This window comes from Amblyomma americanum, chromosome 5 (assembly GCF_052857255.1).
Source record: "Amblyomma americanum isolate KBUSLIRL-KWMA chromosome 5, ASM5285725v1, whole genome shotgun sequence".
Taxonomy (NCBI): Eukaryota; Metazoa; Arthropoda; class Arachnida; order Ixodida; family Ixodidae; genus Amblyomma; species Amblyomma americanum.
This window is the reverse complement of record NC_135501.1, coordinates 40,638,194-40,660,115: the sequence shown is the minus strand read 5'-3', so window position 1 is coordinate 40,660,115 and position 21,922 is coordinate 40,638,194. Positions and strand designations below refer to the sequence as shown.

Sequence of the window (21,922 nt, the reverse complement as noted above, 5' to 3'; positions counted from 1 at the left end):
ATCCATCCATCCATCCATCCATCCATCCATCCATCCATCCATCCATCCATCCATCCATCCATCCATCCATCCATCCATCCATCCATCCATCCATCCATCCATCCATCCATCCATCCATCCATCCATCCATCCATCCATCCATCCATCCATCCATCCATCCATCCATCCATCCATCCATCCATCCATCCATCCATCCATCCATCCATCCATCCATCCATCCATCCTGTAGCCACCGCCGCACGGTGACGCGCTTGGGAGTTGTTTTTTTTTTGGTCGTTGTGGCGTTGTGTATGTGTTTTGCTTGCTGTGGAGGATTCGTGGCGTGCTTAGGGCATTATTTCTTGTCCCACGAACCTTCAAGGCGAGGCTGTACCATCCTGGATAGACTGCAAGATTTCCGTAAGGGAAAAGAAATGCCGGGTCGCCTGCAGAACCATTGCTTCGCGCCGGGTTGCAATACCGGCTATGCTTACAAGAAAGATGGCCCAAAGGTAGCCCTCTTCAGCGTGCCGAAGGAGGCTGCTTTGAGGGAGCAGTGGGAAAGAAACCTGCGTCGCTCGGACAAAAAGCTTGACGATAGTTGTGCTGTGTGTGAGCTACATTTCGAGACGCGCTTCGTCATTCGCGATTACGTCCACGTCGTGCAAGGGGAAGAGGTTCGTATTCCTCGTGGCAAGCCAGCTTTAACACCTGATGCCATTCCGACCCTCTTGCCCAGCTTGCCGAAATACCTGTCAAACAAAATGCCGCAGCCGAGACAGCCCAGCAAGAGAAAACGGTCAGGTGGAGACGAAGAAAGGCCCACATCCAAAGCAGCTTGTGAAAGCTCTCGCCAAAATACCGGGGGTGCGGACGGTGCGAGCGTTGCTACCACTGACGGTACTTCGGTGACAGAACTGGCAGAACAGAGTCTCTCTGACGCTGTGCCATCCGACGCCTTTGCTTGTTCTTCCGTGTCACTGTAGCGAGAAGACATTGAAAGCTTGAGTGTGCCTTCAGCGTTCTGGACGAAGAATGCTCTTCCTGGCCAAAACGACGCAACGTTTTACTGCACGTCAGTCCTAAACGCAAGGAATGAAGTGGTGTTGGAAAAAGTTGTCATTTTTCGTCCCGTATCCTCAGTGCTGCATTGCACGGTGTATTTGAGGGGCATTGTATTCAAAGAAAGGCCTGTGAATTCACGAGCGGAAGCTGTAAAGGTTCTGACAGAAGTAGATGCTCTTCATTTCTGTCGTGGCGCGATGCATTGTAAAGAATATGCAGGAGATTGCTGGACTCGGAAACTTAAGGACAGAAAGGGTATAAACTGCGCGAACAAGACAGGACGAGAGGCACACAAATCGACAGACAAAGCGCAGACTTCCAACTGATTTTATTTGTGAAAAACACATCGTTAATAAGGCCAGACAACATAAGAAAAAAAATAAGAAAAACACTATCACCATAGGGTTCAACGATAGAAACATCAGCATAAATTTACAGGTTAATCAGATCCGATGTGAACACGAACGTGCCCTTCTAAAAACTCTAGCTCTGGTGTCGACAGCGAGGACGAGCTAACGCAGTCGTCACCCCTTTTGGCTATCAGGAAATCTTCGATAACCTCCCTTTCAGTTTTGCTGCGTGCACAGGCGAGGAAAGCAGTTTTGTCTAGGTAGGGAACGCAGTTGCGGCTGTCACAGTTTTTGCAGTGTAATGACAGATTGCTGCCTGTGACGGTGTGCATCGATCGTCTATGTTCCAGGGCTCGCTCATTGAAGCCACAGGGAATGTTTGCTGAAAAAGCCCGGGAAGCTGACTTGAAGAACTTTCATCCGATTGAATTCCAAGGGAAAATACAGCGAAAGCAAGCTACCAGGCTCCTTAAGAAAATGAACCTTAGTTCTGTCGCGCTTTCGGTCTCAAAAGCCGAGAGGGACTCTTTGGAGATGTTTTCACCGGCAAAACACACAAGATGGATTGCCCACTTCGCGCTATTATTTCGGAGAGAGGCAGCTGGCAACACATTGTGGGATCCTTTCTAAAACCACACCTGGACAAACTTGCAGGCGGTGATCCTTACCTCATCCGCAGCTCGAAGGACCTGGTAAATGTCCTGGAAGACGGAATTCCGTTATCTTCTACAGCCTTTTTCATCGACGTAGATTTGTTTTACTCCGTGCCTCATGATGGTTTACTCAAAGCAATCAGAGACAGTATTGACGAACATGGTGAAGTTGACTTCCAGAATACTGCTGACATTAGCACAGAACAGTTCCTAGAAATTTTGCAGTTTTATCTTAACTCTACCGCTAGCTTTCATGACGGGCAATTTTATGTTCAAAAGTCTGGCATTTGTATCGGTTCTTCTGTAGCTCCTGTTTTGTGCGACATATTTTTGGCTTCCTTTGACAGGCGCCTGAAACTAGAGCTTTCAAAGCATCCGGTGTTCCATGTGTTTCGTTATGTTGACGACTATCTTGTGATATTAGATTACAGTACTAATCTTGACCTTGACAACACGGTTGCTAGCATTCTCGCCACCTTCTCCTCTGAGGGGCAAGGACTCCGTTTTACTCATGAAGTAACAAGGGACAACCGCATTCAGTATCTAGATTTAAAATTGCATTTTTCTGATGTTCATGTCTGCTGGGCTTACAGTCCCAGGTCCAACAAAAGCCTCCTACCTTATAAAAGTGCTCATTCGAAGTTAGTGAAGCGTAGCATTATCATGTCGTGTTGTTTGTCTGCCCTTCATAAGTCTTGTGTTCACTCTCTTTCATCTAGTTTCCATTATCAAGTCAAACGACTTGAATCCGCGGGCTACCCTCAGGAAGTAATTCGCAGCTCATGTGAGTGCCTTCTTCAGAGGATGAAAAAAGCAATAAGGAAAGATCCAAGTGCAGACAGGACCCCTCCCTTCGTCATGCCATATTTTCACTGCCTTTCCCACAGCATCAAGAAGGTGGCAGACAAATATGGAATAAATTTAGTGTTTTCAGCGCCTTGTAAGTTGAAAAAAGTTTGTCCCATGCTCTCGGAAGAGAGAAAAAAAACAAGTTCGGAACGCAGGTCATGCAAGAAGAATCATCAGACCAAGTTCACCAGGTGTGCCTCCGAGGTTATCTACCAGATACCTCTATCTTGCGGGCGGGTTTACATGCTTCCATGAGCGAGCCCTTGAACATAGACGATCGATGCACACCGGCACAGGCAGCAATCTGCCATTACACTGCAAAAACTGACAGCCGCAACTGCGTTCCCTACCTAGACAAAACTGCTTTCCTCTCCTATGCACGCAGCAAAACTGAAAGGGAGGTTATCGAAGCTTTCCTGATAGCCAAAAGGGGTGACGACTGCGTTGGCTTGCCCTCGCTGTCGACACCAGAGCTAGAGTTTTTAGAAGGGCACGTTCGTGTTCACATCGGATCTGATTAACCTGTAAATTTCTGCTGATGCTTCTATCGTTGAACCCTATGGTGAGAGTGTTTTTCTTATTTTTTTCTTATGTTCTCTGGCCTTATTAACGATGTGTTTTTCACAAATAAAATCAGTTGGAAGTCTGCGCTTTGTCTGTCGATTTGTGTGCCTCTCGTCCCGTCTTGTTCGCGCAGTTTATGCCCTTTCTGTTCATCATGAACCAACTAGCCCGCCAGAACGTCCTTCATTATAAACCTTAAGGACTACGCTGTCACCCGTGACGAGGTCTACTTCAGCAGAAGCTGCCTTACCACCGTTCCAGTAGTAGGTAATGACATATTTCAATTTACATTTTTCTCGTATGTTGCAGAGCATGTGGAGTTTAGTTTATGTAGTTTTACAGGGCATTCAGATCTGCAGCCAACCTTTTTTACTTTTTAAGATGGACAGTGCACCTCTTGCAAGTACTTCAGACGGGTTCTGCTCACACGACGGTCCAGAGTGAATAGAACCCGAAAGTGCATTCACTCAGCTGAACTCAAACTGAAAACACTTGCACAGAAGAAGCGCCGACTAGCAGACCGTTTGCAGCGCTCAACATCAAGCCTTTCGCAAATACAGAAGGCTGCTTCTTTAAAAGAGGATGCTCTAGAGCAACAAATATCGAATCTTCCACCTAGACAGCAGGAAGCTGTCAGGCAGTGTTTTGCAGCTGCGAAGATAAAGGCGAAAGGTGCTCGATACACTAAAAAGTGGCTGCTCGAGTGTATAATGATGAAGATGAAAAGTCCAAGGCTGTACGAGCACCTGAGAAAAAACATCCTGTGTTTGCCGAGCAAATCCACACTAAAGCGCCACATGGTCTCCTACCGATCATCATTCGGTTTTAATAGCACTGTTTTGAGGCAGCTAAAGGACAAGACTGCTGTCATTGACCCATACAAGAGGCATGGGGGCTTGGTAATTGATGAAGTAAAGCTGTCTGAGCATTGATCTGTCAAGAAAGCCGGTATTATTGAAGGATTTGTTGATTTGGGAAGATATACATCGGCTGACCAGCAGCATATGCCTTCTGACCATGGCATGGTTATTCTTTTCGTCCCATTTGTCGGCAAATGGAACCAAATAATTGGCTGTTTTGCCACCAGGAACAACATGAAAGATAGAATACTTGCTCAAGTGATCACGGAAGCCACAATACTGGCTGAGAACAGTGGGCTGTTTGTCGATTTTATAACTTGTGATGGGGCAAGTTGGAATAGGACGATGTGGAGCATAATGGGAATACGGGGCAGTGCATCCTCCGTGAAATGCAAAGTGAGGCATCCTGTGGAACATTCAAGAAGCCTATTCTTTGCGTCAGATTTCCCCCATTTGGTCAAGTGTCTGCGGAACTCTCTTCTGAAGAATCCATTCAACACTCCAGATGGTCACGTAAGTTAAATTTCACTATATATTCTCTTTGCACTGGCGTTTTAGCAACACATGAGACCTTGAAGGGGTACTCGTGATTGATGCACTTGTGCATTTTCATTAATCTTGGTTTGTAGGTCTCCATGGATCACGTGAAGCAAGCCTTCAAAATCGATTCTAATAATGTGACATTGAAGGCGATGCCGGGAATTACAACACGCCATCTGCAGCCAAACAACTTTGAGAAAATGAGGGTCACGTACGCCTTCCAGCTGTTCGGTGCAAAGGTGCTTCAAGGACTTCAAGTTTTTTTCAAGTAAGTATGACTGCATTTTCTGATTACAGGTGCATTCTGCTGTTTAAGTTCCTATTTGGCTAGAAGAAAATTTAGCATTTTTGTTGAGAATAGGTGCAAGGCGTACATGGTAGTGCCGCCTCAAGTTGAAACAGTGCTTTTCAGAGGCCCCAGTTGCACTACTCTAGTAACTCTTATTTTTGCATCTGACGTAATATTTGTTTTCTATTGCAGGAAAATCTACCAGCTGATCCAAGCGATGACCTCGCGCTTTTCAGCAGAAGCCCTGCGGCGAAGCTCGTCTCAAGTTGCTGTGCTGAAAGCATTTTTGATATTCATTGATAAGTGGGAAGATCGTACTAAGGGCAATGGTGGGTTCATGAGCAACTCTACTGCTACTGGTCTTCGTGTAACGATTTCAAGCACTCTAGAATTGCTGACTTACCTCACAGAAAAGCTGAAATATAAGTACATGATGACATCTAAGCTATGCCAAGACCCATTAGAGAACCTTTTCGGTATCATAAGACAGTCATCTGGCAGCAATGAGCACCCGACGCCTACACAGTTTTTAATCATAGTAAACTGCCTTTCATTTTATGGCTTGGTGAAATGTGTATCGCAGGGAAACTGTGAAGATTCCATATTGGCCTCATTGCTTGATGTAGACAATAAAGATGCCGCTGAGATACCTCAACGTCGTATGCCAGCAGGAACTACAGTGAAATTGCCGGTTGGTCAGGCTGGAACGAGTCATGATCATAGTGAACATGTAGTCAACAGTGACTCACGACTAGTTTTTCACATTGCAGGCTATGTAGCGCGAAAATGTGTCTTAAAGGCAAAATGTGAAAGCTGCATTGGCCTTCTAACTATGTCATCCACTTATGACAGCTTTCAGCTCGCAAGATACACCAAATACTGCGACAAGGGAGGACTCTCTACCCTTCTGCTCAGCTCTACGATTTTGTGCTGAAGCTCGAGAACCTTTTCACAGAATGCTTTAGCCAAAGCCAGCTCCATTCAGAGAGCATTTTTGATGTCCTGGATGTGGTCAGAGCAAAGTTGTGCAAAGAGGTTGGTTGCCATCTTCACGCAGATCTTTCCAAGGAAATTGTAAAGTTTTACATTGTAGTCAGGCTTCACTTCTTTGTGAAAGGAGTCAACACTGAGAGGCCTAGCAGACGTGAACGGGCCAAGCACTTGAAGTTGAGCCGTAGCTGAACCACTGCCACTGTTGCTTTTCCCTGGGAGCTTATCTCCTTATCTCGAACGATGTAAATAAATTTCTTTTGCCCGTTTGAAGATGAAGGGCTGCGTGTGTTGTTTCACTTCAAATCTGCTGAAAACCTTTGGGCTGATGCTATGGCAGAGGAGTTACTGCATGCAAGTTCAATGTGATGGGTAGGTAGGTACATGCAATTCAAAAAGAGTGAGCGAGTCGCGAAATGAACTGCAGGTATGTGTGAAGTTTCACAGCCACCATTAGCATTGATCCCAAGCGATATTTGTCTACATTAAAATTGGGAATAAAGCGACACGCCGTAGCTGAATTGACCATTTGCGGAAAAGCGAGCGCCGCCTGTCGTGCAAACAGAGAAGCTCCGCCGGTACCTTTGGTTGGAAAGGGGCTCTCGAGCAAGCATGCGCAAGGCAGCGTTCAGCAGCTCACGTGCGCTTGTTTTGTTGTTTTAGTGTTGTTTATTGGCCGGAAACGTGTGTTAGCTAACGAAAGAGTATGATGGAAGAGGCGAACATCCCATTTCCGTTTTTAGAAACACGGTGTAGCGAATTATTTTCGCGTTGTAGCCTGAAAAACGACCATGTGTGGCAATACCTGCACTCTGCTACCTCAACGGAGCGCCGAATGACCAAGTGAAAATGTGCGTGAATGTGCGCCTATGCACGGGCGAGTGTGACAGTATAATGGGATGCACTTTCCTAATGCACACAGACGTTTACGTTTGCGCTTCCTTGATAGGGCCGGAGTTTCTGCTAACTTAACACAACACCTTTTGCCTCAGGGCACACTTAGATGATTAGTAAACGACCCGTTGTACTATCTCATTCCCGGCTCGTGCTGATACGGCAGAGCGTTGCTTTGCGTGCTAACGGGCTGCGGGAGCGTTAGAATGCGCGGATATACGCGAGGCTGCTCTCGGCCGTGCTCCCGCTGTTCAGGTAGCACATTGTAGCATTAATGGTGAATGTTCATGCTAGTATATATAATTCGGTTTTCCTGCGTCGGTGGCAAAACTCTTCTAGAACGACCGAGCAGTGTGTACTCGGCAGTAAGCGCGAAATAAACGAAACGTGCTGGATGTGCGCATTACTGGCCCCATCAACGGGTTCGTCTTTTGCGCCTTGTATGTCGTCTCCGCCTTTATTACGTACAAGTCTCGTTGTTGCAAAACACGTGGTTAGCTTAGATAAATCGCGTTGCAGTTACATGTCAGTTACGTGGAAGTTACAGCTCACATCAGTCGTCGCACTACAGCGCAGGAATGCACGGCTGGCTCATGTTTTCCAACCAAAAACCAAACCGCCCAGAGAGGGCGCTGCCTGCGCCTTCACCACGCATGCGCAGTAACTTCTCCGCAAATGGTCAATTGGTGGCTCAAAGCATTTGCTTCACGTCGCGCTGGTAGGATGACGCTTAGTGTCGAGTCCGCAATCTGAGCTGATGAGTTCTTAGGATCGCAAAGTGGCGGCCGCTGTGCGCCTGCGCTCCACGCACTTGACTCTTCCTGTGTTCGCGCGGATGAAGATTTTATTAAACCTTCATCCGCTAATGTTGAACGACGCACATGATGCAAGCTAGTTTACTCCGCGCAGGCACGATCTTTTGGCAATGATACGGTATTTTACCCCCGCATACGCTTGGGCCACTTTCCCGGCCTTCCTACAGTGAACACGACAGCAGCGCCGCCACCGCGCCGCCGCCATTTTTCGACATCGGCGGCTTCACTCCAGCCCGGCCAGTGAGCACACTACCCCTATTCTAGTTCACTGTAATACGGTTCAGAGGGCATCTTTGTGCGCGCGCTGTGCTGAATATTGAAGTAGTACACAGATAGGCTTCTCCGCCATTTTCTTTACTTACATAGGCTGGGAGCAGCGCTCATAGCGCGGCGCTTGTCCCGTATTTGTTTCACTGTTCCCAAGTATGAATACATACCAACTCGCCTAGGTCTCAGCTTTACTCAGGTGTATAACGTCGCGGCGCCGGGAGCCACTTCTGCGTTCTATACACTTCCAAACAATATTCGCAGTCCTACCTTCCAGGAATCGAATCCCTTCCCGTTGGGGGGCAGGGGTTACCGAAAGGGTCGGTTTTATCGCCGTTCCTGTTTAATCTCGTCTTGATCAACATACCGCCGAGGCTGGAATGAATATCGGGACATAAACATACATTTATGCGGACGACATTACTCTATGGGTAACAAGGGGCACTGACGCACAATTGGATGAAACTCTACAACAGGCAGTGGATATTGTGGAAAAACTAGCAGGGGAGGCAGGACCTGCATGCTCTCAGCCTGTTGAGAAATTCGTGGGAGAGAGTCGAATCATGCGGCGGTGAATATTCAGGAAACAGTGACGACTCGTAGATGCATTCTTTAACAGACAAGGAAAACTGTATTGACTTTACGGATACACAAAGAGTGGTCAGACGGAACACCCGGCACAAACGTCTCTCTTCTTTGCCGTCTAAGAAGCCACTGTTTGCCGAGAGTCCGAGGGGCCCGGCCGCTTTCAGCTGCACCCGGCCGTTTCGCTGCCCAGCTCGCCTCCCGGGCGCCGTCGTCGAAACCCGATCCCGGCCAGACACCGGCGCTCCAAAAACTGGGAGTGTCCCCGCACTGCTCCGGTCCCCAATGGCACCCCGTCGCGCACACGTGCGTAGGAAACACACACACGCACACAAACACACGCACACACACACACACGCGCGCACACACACGCACGCGCACACACGCACGCACACACACACTCGCGCGCACACACACACACGCAAACACACACACACTCACGCACGCACACAAACACACGCACACACACAAAACTCAAAGGAGGGCACACGGGCGACGAGAAACACAGGCAGTAGTAAACGATGCCGTTCGTGGAAGACGCACTCTCCCTTTCCCCAAAAAAGACAGAATACAGAACACAGCCAAAGTCCGAGCTTTTTGTGCTTAGGGATAAACCAAGAGGGATACATGCGAGGCACTATGTGCCGCCACCCCCGCTAGAGGTGAAAGGGGCGGGGGGTGCACCGGTCGCTGAAGTCCGAACGATCAGGATCCTGGGTCTTTATCTGCAGACTAACAGAAGGAATAGGGAGGCCTTGGAAAGGCTTAAAAATAGGGTTAATGCTACCGTTAGGCTAATCAGGAGAATCGCCAATCGTAGGCGAGGGGTCAAAGAAAATGACTTGTGTAAGCTGGTACAGGCGTTTGTGCTCAGTAGACTACTGTATGCGACGCCTTATATGAAGGTGGATGCGACGAAGAAAGGCAAGGTGGAGGCTCTGATTAGGCAGGCGTATAGGGAGGTTCTTGGGTTGCCTAACAATGCGTCTACTAAAAGCTGCTGGGGTTACTGGTGCACAACACCCTGGAAGAACTGCAGGAGGCGTACTTGGTGATGCAACTTAGTAGGCTTTCGAAACCGAGAGCAGAGAGGGACATATTGGAGAGGATCGGTATTGGAGTTGATGCTCCTTCCGGGGACATGAAAATTCAGGTGAGGCGAAAAATGCACAAGGGCTTGTAGATAGAACCTTCGCCCAAAAATAGCGCTTCCGATACATCACGAGGACCTCAGGAAGGCAAGAGCCAGAGCTTTACATGCGAAGTATGGGAAGTGCAACGGGGCAGTCTACGTAAATGTCGCCGAGTATAAGGACAAGGACGCATTTGCAGTTGCATTGGTGGACGGGCGTCCCCGCTTGGTCACCTCTGGATCAGTCAGAACCTGCTCCTCAGAAACTGCAGAGCAGGCGGCGATAGCGCTAGCTATAGCTGATACTATTGCTGATCTGATTTTAAGCGACTCTAAAACAGTTATCGGAAATTTGGCGAGGGGCAGAATATCTGTCACAGCGGCACGACTGCTAAATTGGGCCACGGGGCGAGGGACTACGGAGGTGGAAATTGTCTGGGTACCGGAACACTCTGGGAACGCCGGGAACGAGGCGACTCACATGAATGCTCGCGGTTTCGACAGCCGAGCAGGTGAGCCGGACGTTCCGGGGAGGTCCACGAGAGATGGGCTGGTGTGCTTTCACGACATTACTAACCATTACAAACATGAGTGGAGAATTTACCCGGCCCCCGGGCAAGCAATTGGTGAAGGCGCAGGAATGCGTCTGGCGAAGATTGGAGATGAGATCTTTCTGTAACCGATACGCATTAAACAAAATCTACCCGGACGTTCAGCCGGAATGCAAATGGCGTCAGGAACTGGCAACCTATGACAACATATTATAGAGCTGTAGCATAGCGCCGCCACCGGCGGATATTATGCGTGACCCGTCTCTCGAGCAGTGGGAGGCCGTGTTGGCCAGATCAGACCCGGTCGTCCAGACCAAGGCCGTGGAGTGGGCCACCCAGGTGGCCGTCAGCCATGGGTTGATGGCTATCTAGCGCGGAATTGTCCGCACATGCGTTCTGACGAAAATAAAGTTTTTCCATCGATATACTTCCAAAAGTTATCAAAAAGGGGGTGTTCCAAAACACATACAAGAGTGCCGGCCATTGCTTAAGTTAGGACATGACGGACGCCGGCTGCTGTAAGGGACGCGGAAATTGTGTCTTTTCGGGTCATTTCTGCGTTCTTTAAAAGGCCAGCAAGGCACTTCCGCCACTTAAACTGGACCGCCTCGATCCTCGCCCATTAACAGAGAAAAATATCCTCGGTCAGTGGCCACAGCAGTCGACTGCCCTCAAGGCATCCAAGGCACTCTTTGCCTACTTGAGAGCGTCTGGATTGAGTGACAAATTGTGACAGCGTTGTGCGTGTGTGTGTGTTATGCCTTTTTCCCCTTCTCTCTTCCTCCTTTTAGTCCCCTAATCCCTCTTCCCCAGTGCATGGTAGCCAACCGGAACCCCTTTCTGGTTAACATCCCTGCCTTTCGCTCCTCCTCCTTATCTGTCTATCTAAACTGTGGTCACCAACATTTATCGCCGTCCTTAAAAAAATAAAAAGTACAGGCAGGCTCTCACTGGTATCTCTCCAATTCAGCCACCGGATATCACAGGTTTCTTTTGGTTTTTTGAAGTTAAATGTCCCAGCCACACGTGCTAAGAGGGACACCGTAGTGCAGGGCTCCGGATAATTTCCACCACCTCACGTTCTTTAACGTGCACTGACATCGCAGAGTACATGGGCCACATGCATGGGCTTGTAGCATTTCACCCCTATCGAAATTTGACCACCGCGGCTGAGTTAGAGCCCGCGTCTTCGGGGTCAGCAGCCGAGCGCCATGACCACTCTGCCACAGCGATGGCGCACGTGCAAGGTTCCGCTGCTTGGTTGCTGTGCTATACGTACAGTGCAGCGTGTAAAGCGGCGTTGCAAGTTGTACTGATCTTTGTAGTCCTGCAATATTTCAATCTCAATTATTTTCTGTGTGAAAACTTGCACGTTTGCAGCCCGTACGTGAGGTTTAAAGGCTATTTCACGTGAACGTCGCCACGCTGGCGCATTTGACCTTAAGAATGGCATCTGAGAGTAGTGACAAGTTGTTTTGTCCTCTGGCTTCTGTTGAAAGTGAACGTTCATTGATTTCGCCGCTGGCATGCAGGTGACTTGGACCAGGTTGAGTCATTCGTGTTCTTCAAGGGAGGTCCAGAGGTGAGAAGCATGCACGTTCGAGGCTGGTGTGCTCGAAGACGCTGAGCAATACTGCTTGCATTCCGCCTGCTTTTTCTTGGGGGGCCCCAGGCGCAGTGCAGCCATGAATTCATGGCCTCTTAAAGAAGCTAGCAGTGCACGGTGTTACGCAGCTTAAATGTGATACATGCAAGTGTAATTTTGGCACCTTTGTCATGTTTGCAGGTTCGTTTCCGTTAAAAAAAACAGCAGAAATTTCACTAATTGTTGAAATCGGGCATAAATCGGTTATTTTATGCCCACGTTTCTAGAATTTCTAATTTGTCACTTCTGTGTGGGCTGGGCCGACATACCTCATCGACCCAAATTCATAAGAACCATTTTTGCATTAAATTATCGCACAGATTTCTTCTACATGTGTGCCTTGCAAGATGATGAGCAGACAAGGGAAGGTTAAAGGTGTTTGTTATAACTCCTGACGGAAGCCAAAAGTCAATGAAACCTAGGCGCATAGGCGGATTTTTAAAAAATAATTTGTGGTGTTTATCAATGGGACATTAATAATGTGTTAATTTTTAAAGCTAAATGACTGGAAAGCTGAAGAAAAAACAACCACATGCCGCTATTGGGAACCGAACCTACGAACTCCGAATAACGCGTTCGGTGTTCTACCAACTGAGCTGCGGCGACGGCGGTACAATATTCTGCTTTCGAGGGTATTTTATTTGCTCCATGCAACATAACCTTGAGGGTGTTCACCATCGCCACCCTCGTCCATGGCACCGGACGTAGTGTAACGCGTCATATTGATGCGAGATGACAAGCCAAGGAACGGGCGACATGACGACAGATGAAAATATGATATAATGGCTGCGGGCCTAGCGCGAGTGCTCCGTCTCGCGCCACTGCGCTCTTCTTCGTCTTCATAACATTACCCGGGTCCCCCGATCGATTTCTTGAATTCTGAATGGTGAGGTGACGATGAGGATGATCAGAAAGGATAGAAGAAGATGAAAGGCTTGCCACCAAGGTGAACGAGATTATCTGATGAACGGTTGTCCCAGGAGGTTCAGCTCCAGCGGTAGGTCGCCCAGAGCCGAAGGTCAGTGTTTAAGGACTCGCCGGACAGCTTGGGCAGGGGTGCCGTCTTGCTTCGGGTCGTCGGATCAAACTGCGTCTGACCCTAGTCGTCGTGTCTTGTGGTCGGGGCTGGCGACGAGGCGGGGAAAAGTGGCTGGTTGGTTCTGGTCAGGTCGAGCTGGGGTTGAACTGGGCCCCGGAGTCCAGGTCCTCTCGGCCCACGACGCAGGCGGGCAGAAGGCGGTGAGGCTCCAGAGACCAGGATGACGATGAGGAACCCGAACCTCCACCAAATGATACGACGTGGCAAGCCAAGGAACGGGACGGCATGATGGCAGATAAAAATATGATTTAATGGCTGCGGGCCTAGCCCGAGCGCTCCGTCCCGCACCAGTGACCTCTTCTTCGTCTTAACAATATTCTCCCATATCATTGCCTTTTTAGATTGGAATTTTCTCCATCCTGCGCAACACAGGTTCCGGAAAGGCTTTTCGTGCTATACTAGCCCTTTTCATGCATAACTTGCATGCCAACCTTGATCTGAGCCTCCAAAATGACACTGTGTTACGTAAATTTAAACATAGGTTTGGCAAAGTTTCCTACAACCACCTTTTACACAAGTTATCTGACCTTAACATCGACTTTGACGTTGTTAAATGGAATAAATAATTCGTAACTAACCGAACTCAGTCTGTCCTCGTAAATGAACACACTTCCATCTCTCTCCCTGTGACATCTGGCGTCCCTGAAGGTTCTGTTCTGGGCCATCATCGGTTTTTAATATACATGAATGATTGGCCCGCGTATGTGCCCTGTAAAATTCGCATGTTTTCTGGTGACTGTTCTTTATCGAACCTTCAACATGTCTCATTAATTAATTATCCATCCAAAACGACTTTAGCGATATTGAGAATTTGTGTAAAATTTGGTTAGTGGAGCTTAACCGTCACAAGTGCAATGTACTATCTTTTCACCATCGCCGTAACCCGCTCGTGTCCCTTTATCGCATTGCCTCCGTTCCCATGCTGCCATTGTGCGCTGACCTCTTGTGGAAAACGTATACAACTAACATCATATCTGCAGCTAAAAAAATCCCTTGTTTTCAAAGACGTCATCTTCGCGATGCGCCCGAGCAAGTCAAATTATTAGCCACTGAATAGCGAAATCAAAATTAGAATATGCAGCACCCATTTGTTGCACCCACATCAAGCTTATCTGACTCATGAACTGGAACTTCTACAGAACCGCACCACTAGGTTTATTCTTTCGTCATACCATTACAGCACCAGCGTATCGTATCTGAAATCACTTTCGGGCTTACAGCCACTTCAGCTGCGCTGCGGCGCAGCCAGCCTCTTGTTATTTCACAAGTTTTTTTTTTTTACAACCATCTACGAGGTCCACCCTACATGGTCCCTCGGCACGCATATCTCGCCGCACTATCAATCATCTTCCCATCTCCATTGCCTGCACGCACCGTCACCATCGCAGCTTCATTCTTCTCTCGTACCGCCGCGGACTGGAATGGCCCCCCCGACGACGCTGCAACAACAACCTGTCCCGCAAACTTTGCTCGCAGAGCCAACAGCTATTTATCGTCATCATATCGCATGACTACTGCGGCTACTTTGCAGTAGTGCTCCGGAAACAGAGTACCGCTGAGGGTGAAAAGAGGAGTCTTGAAAACCACATTTTTTGAACTCATAATTTTTAGTTTTTTTTTGCATTTTGCTCGCTCTAATTTAACAGAACGAGCTAATCGTGCATTCTCATTGAGCTTCGCTGTCCATTTTTTTTGCAATGGAGTATAGGGTACATTTTTCTTCCAAATGGGGTGGCATTGCTCCCACTTTTACACTGAACTGCTCAAACAACAATTCGTTAAACGTTGCTAAGGTATGTTGCCTTTTGCCACTATTTGCTGTATCAAATTCAGATGAGAACCATCACTAAATTTAGTTTCAGTACCATCAAACAATATTGGTCTATAAAATTTGTATGCTATAGATGACACGGGTGTGTGAATATTCCAAATTTTCGAATATCGAATCGAATATGCTCCTATTTTGTTCGCTGAACGAATCAAATAGAGCACGTTGAAAACTGTTTGAAATGAATCAAATATGCTTTCAAGTTGTTGAATAGTTTGCAAACGCCTGACACGAAGTTCGAAGAAAGCACGCTGTAGTTTTGTTGGAAGACTGCTTTAAAAAGTGTCCATTGGAACAAGGACCACAGAACAGGAAGGGGGTGGGTTGAGGTTACCGCCCCCCTTGCCCTCCACTCCTTCTCCGTTGTTCTTGTTGCAGAACACTTTTTCCAAAGGGAGAAGCCCCCCCTTTCATCTGTGGTACCGTGCACTCAGATGAGATCTCTGACAAATGCTTCAATTCTAGGACGCCCGATTGGCAGAATTCAGGCAGACTATGTACAAACTTTTTTAATGCAATCAATCGCTCCTTGCGTGCACATCTGATAAAGCTTACCTCAGGCAAGCACCCTGATTCTTCACCCTCCCTTGACGTCAGGAAACCCATCTACATGCCCTCTCTCTGCCATGTATTTCAATGTAAGTCTTCTTTGCATTAACAAGTACACATTTGAACAGTGCAAAATAGAAATTTACAAACAAAACAAAAATATTATGTAAATAAATTGTGACATCAATATATAACTAAACAAACTCGAACTCCTGCCGCCGCACTCAAGCATGTTCCGGGGCCCCTGCACTCGAACGCTGCGACCGATCTGCCGATCTGCGCGTAATGGAGGGTTCAGCTTCGCGACGCGGCCCATTTGCATGCTGGCGTGAGTAATGTTCGCACACGACCTCCAAAGCTAGGCTATAGTTTACGTGGCAGTGCTCAGGCAGGTTTAGCAACCCATGCCTTGATGCCTCATATGGGAAGCCAAGACTCATATATACTATAGCTCTCGCGCCTTTCATCTGTTGCAATGTGACGATAGGTAATTCGCTGTCGTCATCTGGAGCAAATGTTGATTTTCATAATCGTATGACGTCACAGGCATACCAAACTAATGTTGTGTACCCTCTAGAGGAGATCAGTGTTGCGTCTTTTGACAGCTATGAATACAGCTCCATTAGCTATAACCATAGAGCTACTACTACCAACACTAGAGCGAAAGCGGCGGCAGCACTCCCATGTAAACCCTCTCCCCCTTTTTTATAACCGTGGACGACAGCCATCTTGTTACTCCGCTCAAGGTTTCCTGCATGGTCCAGGCGACCTAGACCAGGTTTAACGGCAGTTTGCAGTGTACTAACCTGGCAACCTCACAACTTCCCCCCGCATGGCCGCACGCTTCGCAGTGCGCGTCAAAAAGTTGTACGAGGAATGGTGCTGCGGCTTGCTTACGTACCGTGTGGAATTCCTTTCTAGTTCATGCGCAAAATGTTCGCGATGGTGCGGTGCGCGCACGGAGACACTTCCAGGTGGTGGCGAATCTTGTGCCGCTGATTACGTATGATTTGGGTTTGTGTGAGCTGAGATCAACGAGGATTGTTGGCGAGGTTCAGCAAGGCTTGTTTTGATGTACGGGGTATTATAAAACATGCATGCCCCATGCCTTTTGGCATAACCTGGAGTCCCTTTAGTAAAGTGTGCACCATCGCCACCTCCTGTCTTCTCCGGCGGTCAGATCTCGTTGGTGTTCCACACAGGAGACGAGGCAGAAGGGAGACAACACTCGCGCAGAGTGCAGCGCATGCCTTCTGTACCGCTGCCTGTTAAGATGCGAATTCTGTTTGAATACAACGCAAAATCTGCAACAGACTCCGTTCCGAAAGGTTTAATCTGCTTGCAACGAAGCACCAAAGCGCACATACATGGAAGAACTTTATGCATGAGACATGTGGGATAAGTCGCACTCGGAGAGCACTAACAGAGTATTGTGCAAGATGTTTATTGTAAAGAGAAACGTTGAAATGCGGTATGCTTGCGTACAGCTTTGGAAATATTAAAAGTTCAGGCCATATTTTGTTAAACAAAAAATTGACAATCAGTGCATCTGCACAATTACAATCATGTGAGATTAATATACAACCTGCCACTGCAAAGTTACAGCTGGTTTCATAGTTGACAGTCATTTAACTTGAGCAGTTATGCTTGTGAACACCTCCTTTTTATTTCTGCCACAAATTCACTGATGCTGCTATTGTACACACTAGACAAATAAAAGTATCATAACATGTAAATAATGTCTCAGTCATACACAATGTAGCATTAAATACTTTGCACATCTTTTCACACACTCAAATAATGCACTTGAAAAAAATAGAAACAGTACCAAGACCTCTGCTCTCATTTGTTGAACACCTAATAGGGCAGCCTTGATGCAGTACTAAGGGGAACTTGGAAAAAAAACACGTGTTCAACGTAGTATCAATACAGTAATTTTGCATGAACAATACTTCATAGTCTGTGCCACTCTGGGACGTTAAACCCCACAAAACCAGAAAATAGAACCTTCAGAAATGCACATGAGCGTCTGTGTAAAAGCTTAAATGTGCAACTTCTTTGCATTTAGATTTCTTTAACGTGAATAAATGTTTGAGTACTTGCTGAACACTTCATTGATCTTAGCTTCGGAAACATTTTCTGCACTGAACATTGCACTGGTGAAGAGTTGTCGCATTACACATATAAGGTGTGTTTTAAGGAACTTCAACAAAATGATTCTTATTTCTTCTACTACAATCAACAGACATAATTACCTTCCGTGTCATGCATCATTGCCATTTATCTGACATAAGGCACGACACGAGATCGTTGCAAGGTGATGGAACACAGTCCTGAATTTTACACTGCGATACTACTTTACAAACATGCACATTGGCCAGGTTCATTCCTACAATGCACTGGTGAAGCTACCCCACTATTGTCACTGTATCAACAGTTGTTGAACGCCAACTTTGATAATGTAAAATCAGGAGTATTTAAGAGAATATGCAATGCGGCTAGTTGGAACAGCAAGTACTCTGTATTTTGTAAGAAATTTTCGGCGTGTGTAAGACCCCTAGGTATCAAAATTATTGAAGAATCCTCTTCTGCAGCGTGCTGCATAACCCAAGTGCGACTTTGGCTTGTAAAAATTTATTATTATTAGTTTATTCCTGTTTCCTTCATTCCTTGCTTTGCACTAAATAATTGTCATTAAGTTGCGGTGCAGACAAAGGGAGATAATCGAGGGGCTCATTATGACATATACACTGACTGTTCATTAACTTTGGATTCCTTCATGTATATGTCATTGAGTTGATTAGTGCAATTGGAAATGGTTGTTATTGATGCTGAAACATGATTTGCTTTGTAAGCAGTGCTCTAACATATGCCCCTCTTGCCTTCTCTGTTATCTTTCTAGCCTCCTCTCTCAGTCTGAGTGTCACATATTTCTTCAAAACGAACTTGATCACTCCAATTACATGTGCTGGGTTCTGTTTGTAATGTTCTACTTCCTTCAAGCTCTGCTCATGTCGTTGGCAGAACTGCTGGACGGACTGTACGGCCAAGCGGTCAACGTTTTTGTGCCCTTGCTCATCACTGCAGCGGAAATTCTTAAAAAAACACGCGACAGTGCCGTTATGAATTTTTCAGAGAAGAACAGTACTCACACATGAAGCACGATGGCGGCATACTGCTGAAACGCTGTGCACGAGTGAGACAAAGCGGTAGATCGCGATGCGCGGATCCACAGCGCGCTGCGTGCTTACGGCATCTCCTGAGCAACTGACAGGCGAGCGTGTATAAGCGGACGGTTCTGTTCTCTGTATTGTATTGTTTGTTATCTGTGTTCTTATGCTTTTGAGCGAAGGCGGGCTTACTTGCTTGGCCGACTTCTATGGTAGTTTCGGGTGTCGCTCTGAACGCTGCCGACGGGTCCAGAGTCCAGATTCTTGTGTGCGATCGATCGACCGCCGTGCGCGCAAGAGATACGATAGACCAACGTGCGAACGGGAAACGACTTGCGTCTGCAGCGCTTTCCCGGCACCGAATCAGACATCCTAAACCAGCAGAGAAGGCAACGTTCGTGCGAAAGACAGCGAACCGAGCGGCGGGAGTGAATGAGTCCAAAGTGCGAAGAGTGGCTAGAACGCACGGTCGAAAAAGAGGGAGACCGCTCTCAGTGGAGTATGCTCGGGAGTGCCTTGAGCAGACACATGGGGCGGAGAGGTGTGTAATGCAGAGCGTTTTGGGCATATCAAACTGCCGTATCTTAATTCTGTCATGCAATCTACGCTGTAAGTAGTAATGAACTAGCATACGTCGGTAACCTACAGCTGCTACAGCAGACGAAACGAAAACGAAACTTTCCCAAGTTTTCTTGTACAGGTCTGCATATTCGAAATTTTGAAACAACAAAAAGAGTTTGGCGTAATGCTCAAACCTCTTCTTGGATGTTTAAAGTTTTAGAGGTCTATTTTTAATGTGTTCTGTGTAGCTGTATTGCAAACAATCGCTTAATTTTCAGTAGAGCAAACAACTCATAAGTACAGGCAACTATGGGAGTAGCAAGATGGCGCTGCCACAGCGCTGGCGCTGATACAGCGCTGAGGCTCGTCGATCGTACAGTGCTGTAGTGCAGCGAGCATTGAGTGAGAAAAATGAGAACGAAATGAAAAAGGTTAAAGCGGGCATGGAAACTCGCGACAATAGCGTACAGCGGCAGGAGAGTCAGCTAGAGCGATCCGGAGGCCAACAGATGGAATTAGGAAGCGAAAGTTTGGGGCGCAGGAGAGTTCTGGTGGTCGGGGACTCGAATGTAGCGAGGGTTGAGGGAGGCGTTCTGACGGCAGTGAAGGCAGACAGGCGGGTGCAGGTGGAGGCTCAGTCGGGAAAGTGCATGGTGGATGCAATGGCCAGAGCCCGGGAGGTGGTGGTGGGCAGCATAAATGGCGAACACCTTGTGGTCATCCATGCTGGTCTCAATGATGTACTGCAGGGGAGGAACCAGAATCTTGAGACGCAGTTGGAGGTGGGAATGCGTAGGCTTAGAGAGGCCTCTGAGAGCGTGCATGTGACCATATGCACAATCCCAGAGGTCCAGAGGCAGGCTCGCGAAACGGAAAGGAGGGTCGTGGAGACTAATCGGGTAATTAGGCTATTGAGTCGACGACTAAGATACGAGGCGATGGAGGTCAACAGGGAAGTGTACGAGGCTAGGCCCCACCCTTTTGCACAGGATGGCATCCACTACGGTGGTGCCACTGGCAAGAAGGTGGGTAGTAGGATAGGTCGCCAGGCAACAGCTTTTTTGGGGGGACCCAGAGCTCTGAAGGAACCAGTGTAGAGAAGGAAGAATTAAGATCAGACGGACAATGGAACCATAGGGGAAGAAAGAGACGCAAGCGCCAGGGCCAAGTTAATTCAGATATAGGTTTCATTAACATGCAAGGTGGCAGGAATAGACTGAAATGGGAGGAAATAGAAGAACAGTTAAGACAGGAGGAATTAATGGTATATGGTTTAGCGGAAACACATCTTAGAGGCATGGAGCAACCACCCTGTAACCCAGACTACGCATGGGAATATTGCAATAGAACAGAGGGCAGCAGAAAGGGAGGTGGAATTGGGGCATTCATTCATAAAAGTATGAATTTTCAAAGGGTTAGACTGGGATGCAGGGAACATTTATGGCTAAAAGGAACAGTGGCAGGCAAGCAAACACTCCTTGGCTTTGTATACCTGTGGACAGGGGTTAATGCCAAAGAGGAAAACAGGAAAATGTTAGAATGTATTGCAAGCGACATTGATGAGCTTGGAGGACAGGGCGAGATAATTATATTAGGCGACATGAATGCACACATAGAAGACCTGGATGGGTACACGGATTCGAACGGATTCGACAGGAAGCATGCTGCAGGACATGTGTGACAGGCATGATTTAGTTGTATGCAACAGCACCGAGAAGTGTGAAGGGCTCATAACATGGGAGGTGGGGAGTCTGCACTCGACGATAGATTATGCACTAATGTCACAGAGGATGTATAACAGATTAGGGGTAATGAGCAGAGATGAAGATGGTTCCAGAAGTCTAGGTAGTGACCACAAGCGTATCAAGTTGAGCTTCAGAAGAAAAAAGCAATGTAGGACTGAAGCAAGATGAACAATCAGGGGGAAATTTTTACTCAGAAAAGCAATTGGAAGTAGCAGCCAAACAAATCGAGAAAGTAATTTTTGAGGATAGTGAAACAGAATGGACTTATACCAAATTAACTCGATTACTGGAGCTAGAGCTAGCTAAGGTGCGAGTAAAGCTAAAAGGGAGAAGATGCAAACCCAAGAGTTGGTGGCATGAGGAGGTCAAGAGGGCAATAGAAAAGCGCAAGGAAGCATCCAGGGAACACAGATATTCCAAAAAGAGGGGGGAACCAAAACCCGAAGTAGACAGAAAATGGGATACCTTCATAAAGTGTAGAAGGGACACATCCTATTTGATTGATGAGAAAATTAGAAGAAAGGGTGCCCAATGGATGTCAAAAGTAAATAAAAAGGATAGAAAAGCAGCCCAAAAATTCTGGAAACATCTAAATGCAATGAGTAATAAAACTAGGCTAGAACAAAGGTTTATTGTTACAGATGAGGGTATTCGACTAGAAGGGGATGAAGCAATAAAACACATAGGAACAAGGATGACGGAAAAATTTTCAGCAAAGCACGTGGTACATAGTTTATCGAAGGAGGATAGACCGGTTACAGCAATAGCTTCACTTGAGCAAGGAGAGTGGGAAAGGGCAGAGAAGAAGGTTCCTAGTGGCACATCAACAGGACCAGATGGTATCCCGATTATGTTGATAAAGAAGTTAGGACCAAAATCCAAGCAAACATTAATACAGGTAGTGAACAAAATGATAGTGGATGAGAAAGTCCCCGATGAATG

At 47.2% G+C, this 21,922-nt stretch overlaps 1 protein-coding gene and 1 pseudogene across 3 annotated transcripts in view; both read left to right on the top strand.

The window, feature by feature from the left end:
* The window catches only part of LOC144132398 (saccharopine dehydrogenase-like oxidoreductase), an 87,085-nt gene that overhangs the window by 28,199 nt on the left and 36,964 nt on the right, over nucleotides 1–21,922 (top strand). For 2 of the 3 annotated variants that reach the window (XM_077664784.1, XM_077664783.1), the window contains exon 6: nucleotides 11,916–11,965. In XM_077664784.1, the coding sequence (XP_077520910.1) occupies nucleotides 11,916–11,965 (50 nt within the window). Of the gene's footprint in view, nucleotides 1–4,762; nucleotides 4,834–4,949; nucleotides 5,129–5,341; nucleotides 5,479–11,915; nucleotides 11,966–21,922 lie in introns of all 3 variants that reach the window. The other variant, XM_077664782.1, reaches the window with a different exon arrangement.
* LOC144132399 (uncharacterized) lies at nucleotides 8,570–11,878 on the top strand (annotated as a pseudogene).